This window comes from Bidens hawaiensis, unplaced genomic scaffold (genome assembly GCF_021521415.1).
Source record: "Bidens hawaiensis isolate Kalapana, Puna unplaced genomic scaffold, B.hawaiensis_p1.1 tig00040114_1, whole genome shotgun sequence".
Classification (NCBI taxonomy): Eukaryota; Viridiplantae; Streptophyta; class Magnoliopsida; order Asterales; family Asteraceae; genus Bidens; species Bidens hawaiensis.
In genome coordinates, this window is record NW_027505650.1 from 6,099 (window position 1) to 10,301 (window position 4,203).

A 4,203-nucleotide genomic window follows, 5' to 3' on the forward strand; every position below is an offset into this window, starting at 1 on the left:
TTTTATGGATTAAAGAAAAACTTAAGGATCCATCTTCACAACCCATGTCTTTACAGATACATTTTTTTGTTAACGGTTTGGTCCAAAACTTTTCGTTACGCCAACCAAACTCCCCTATCTCATCAAGGGTAACACATCACACACAAAAGGTGTTTCAAACCCAACAAGTATATATACGTGTTAATTAAGGCACGAAAATATGTTACAATGTGCACAAGAACCAGCACATCATTTATACATGGAGGCAATTACACAACTGCCTCAACTTATTTGGATAAGTAGCAATCATCAAAAGTTCAAAACAATCCAACTCCATACCATAAAACAATTTTGAACATTGGTATATTCATACAAGTCAATATTTCCGGACATATTGGCCAATGAAGCGGATACCTTCTGGTTCAATGACTGAACCGTTCGCATTTGTGCTCGTGTGTCAAAACAACTCAAGAAGGGACGTGTTCAGGGACCCTACCAGTGTCACTTGCAGCTAAACTATCATAGTATTCAACCAAAACTTCCCAACCACCAGGACACATGAACCCGTCTGGCGGGTTTTCCCTGTTCTTTGCAAGCGTTCGCATCTGTTACACATAAACGAAAAATCAGTTGTAAGCATACAACAAAATATAAACGAATATTCAGTTAAAAACAAGTGTCGTTTCGTTGTAAATATATATACCTTGGTACCCGAGATGAAGAGGAAATCCTGAGCTCTAGACGGATCAAAGAATTCCATCTTTTGCTGCGTCTTATCATACGCCGCCACCTGGAATTCACAATCACGAGTTAACTCAATTGTTTGTCTTATAAAATACAATAATAGTCAAATAACCAGAGTATCAGAATTAGTATCAACATTAAAAACTAAGTACCTTAAAAGGAAGAATGTTTAACCGTTCAAGCCCAGGCGCCATGCTAAGCACTTTTTTACCATGATCAGCATCATAAAGATCTCGTTTCTCAACCGGGTGACCCATGCCAGCTGGATCACGGCCCACTATGTAAAAGTTAGCACCTGCATTGATCCGGGCCTTAGCATGCCACTGCACTTCAGTCGGGCCTGCATAGTGCATTGGAGACGGAAATATTGACACCACCGTGTTTTCAGGATCAAGTACACCAGCTTCAAGCACCTGATCATATTCATCAAAACCGTTTCAAAATTATCAACACGATTACATAAAACATTTTTTTAAAAAAATTAAAAAAAAAAACAATTTGCTAACCTTTTGATGTTGTTTCATACGCCAACTAAGTGGAACATCGTCTGCTTTTGTGAAACCACCTAACGGATGAAGTAAAAGGACCGGGTTTTTGTAACCCATTTCAAGAAGCCTGGACCTCGTGTCAGTCATTAATAAAGCGTGACCATTGTGAACCGGGTTTCTGAGCTGGAATGCAAATACTGCGTCTGCGTTTCGTTTTTCAAATTCTGCACGAAGTTGTGATGGGGATAGTCTGTACTGGTCAAGTCCATCGTTGTATTTGATTGGTTGGATAACTTCAAGGTCACCACCGATTAGCCAATCGCCTGCACCCGTTATGGCTTCTTCAGCGTATGGGAGACCTGGGGCAGTTGTGCCCCAGGTTCTTGCAATCCGTTCTTCTTTGTTATGCTTGTAGATTTCGATGCTGGAAAATTATAACATAAGACCAAAAGAAAGTTAATATTGCTTGTTGATTGCATAAGTAGTTGTAGTGTAACAAACAAAATACTTTTAAAATGTAACTATATTTAAAAAGTTCGTTTTATATTGTAATTGTAATATATCTAGTTATAGAAGTTACGGGTCAACCCAATCCACCAACCCATACTAAAAGTTATATGCTTTGAATCTTCGGTGAATCTTAAATCCTAAACCCGAAACCCAAATCGTGTACTTCAACCCAAAACTCAAAACCAAAATCGTGAACCAAAACCTTAAACCCAAAACCCAAATCATGAACCGGACCATTAAACCCAAAACGTAAACCAAAAACTTAAACCCAAAACATGATCCAAAACTTTAAACCCAAAACCTTATAACCAAATCATGAACCCGAACCCAAAACCCAAGTCGTGAGCCATATCTTTAAACCCAAACCGCAAACCAAAAACTTAAACCCAAATCATAAACCCAAAACCGAAAACGTGATCCAAAACCTTAAACCCCAAATCGTGACCAAAACCTTAAACCCAAAACCCAAATTGCGAAACAAAACCTTAAGCCCTAAACCCAAATCATGAACCATTAACCTCAGACCCATAACACTAATCGTGAACCCAAACCTTAAACCCAAAACTCTAATCGCGAACCCAAACCATAAACCCAAAACCCAAATCATAAACCCAAAACCAAATCATGAACCGAAACCCAAATCATGGACCCGACCGGATTATAAACCGTACTCTAATTCATCAACAATCATATCAGAACAAATGAGCAATAACAAACAAACTAAAAAATTTAAAAAAAAAATAATCTTACTTATTCAAAATAGCAACCGGATTATCCGAAGCATCAATGAGCGCAACAGCAGTCGACCCGCCGATCCGATTCTTCTGCGCATCATCAATGTCCAACACAATCGGCAACGACATATTAACAACCGACCCATCTTCTAACCGGATGGAGTTGAAATGAAGAGTTTGGAGGAACTCGGATTCCCTCATGAACCCGGTTAACGGACTAGCCCATCCTTCGCTTAACACATGAACCCATTCCAAATCTATATTCGACGCTTTAATCTTCGGCAACTCCATTGCCTCCCTTTTCTTAACATCCCGATGGAGCTCGGGAACCACAAGCTCCACGAGCTTGCCCCCATCGGGCTCTATCAACCCGCAACCGATCTGGAATGTTTTATTTGAATTCCTGGTGTATTTTATTCCAGACCGGTTGCGGGTTGGTTGGAATGAGACATTTGAGAGAGTGAGTGTGTTGGATTTGGGAAATGGGGTTGATTGGATTGGGGTTTTGAGTTGAAGGGAGGACATGGCCACCATTGGTGGAATCTTGTACCTCGTACAGTTGTACTTAGGTTGTTGAGTTGAGTCAGTAAATAACGGCCTTGTGAGTTATTGGAGTTTGGGGTGATGGGGTTAATATAGGCAAGTGGTTGGGAGGATGAACCTGGACACTTTGGTCTGTTTTGTACAGTTTTTGGTTTTTTTAATGCTTATTACACGTTTTGGATTTTGTTTTTATTACTTTTTGTGCATTTTTTTGTTTGGTTATAAGTAAATATATATTGAGATGTACTTTATGTGTGTATTTTCATAATGCCTAAAGGGCACTTGTGATTTGTATCCTTTTATAAAAAAAATATATAATACACATAGTTACAAAAATGAAAAAACATTTATATTGAGTTATCGAAAAACAATTTTAATTTATATTTTTTATATGTACATTCAAGATGTATATAAGGGTTTATTTGTTTTGTGATGTTTGTTTGGGTTGTAAGCTAGTCACTTGCTAGTTCTGTTCGGTTGTATATCTGTTTTTTTTTTGTTTATTATATTTAAATTTTCGTTCGCCGTTCAGAAAAAGTAGTAAAATCAGGTTGAGTGACTTATTTGTTGTATTATTATTTTTATTTTGGAAATTAATTGTTTTTACATGTACATGTATTGTTGACAAGTGTATGTAGTACACTTTTAATATGATATTGGCCCTAAAAATAACTTTTGAAGTGTTTAATAAAGTATGATTATAATAATAGGTAAAATAGAAAAAGAAAATATAATGATAGGTAAAAAAAGAGGAAAATTAATATATAAGATAAACTTGATTTGAAAAGTATGTAAGATTTGAGAAATCATAGAACAAAAAAATCACGGCTTTTCCTTTGTTAAAATAATTGTGATTTTAGTGGTCAATAGCACGAACCCACTTGCCATGTTCGTGCTGAATTATTTTAGTTTCTTTAGTATTGACAATGATGTTTTATTCACTTTATGCTTAGGTGATGATATGAAGACTCCTTTAGTCTCTTCCTTTGAAATCACTTGTATTACCTTAGGTCAAACATGCATATTCCTGTTTAAAATTGAAGCAAAACGTCCAAACATCGATACGTGTTGAACTCGAATTAGGGGTGTTTCGGCTTCACATGTTTCTTGAGAGACGGCGGTTGGGCGAGGAGTTTGGTCAAAGATGACCGTCTGAGTGGGTCTCTTGACCTTCGCACATTAAATTTAAAAAATATTTTACTTAA

At 37.0% G+C, this 4,203-nt stretch overlaps 1 protein-coding gene across 1 annotated transcript; it reads right to left on the reverse strand.

Moving 5' to 3' along the window:
• Positions 1-412: 412 nt before the first annotated feature.
• LOC143614510 (ATP sulfurylase 1, chloroplastic-like) lies at positions 413-3,074 on the reverse strand. The gene is made up of 5 exons (XM_077087928.1): positions 2,472-3,074; positions 1,230-1,635; positions 876-1,136; positions 683-769; positions 413-584 (listed from the first exon to the last, which is right to left on the reverse strand). Exons 1-5 carry the CDS (start codon positions 2,987-2,989, stop codon positions 447-449), a joined length of 1,410 nt encoding a protein of 469 aa, XP_076944043.1. The 5' UTR covers positions 2,990-3,074; the 3' UTR covers positions 413-446.
• Between the last annotated feature and the right edge of the window lie 1,129 nt (positions 3,075-4,203).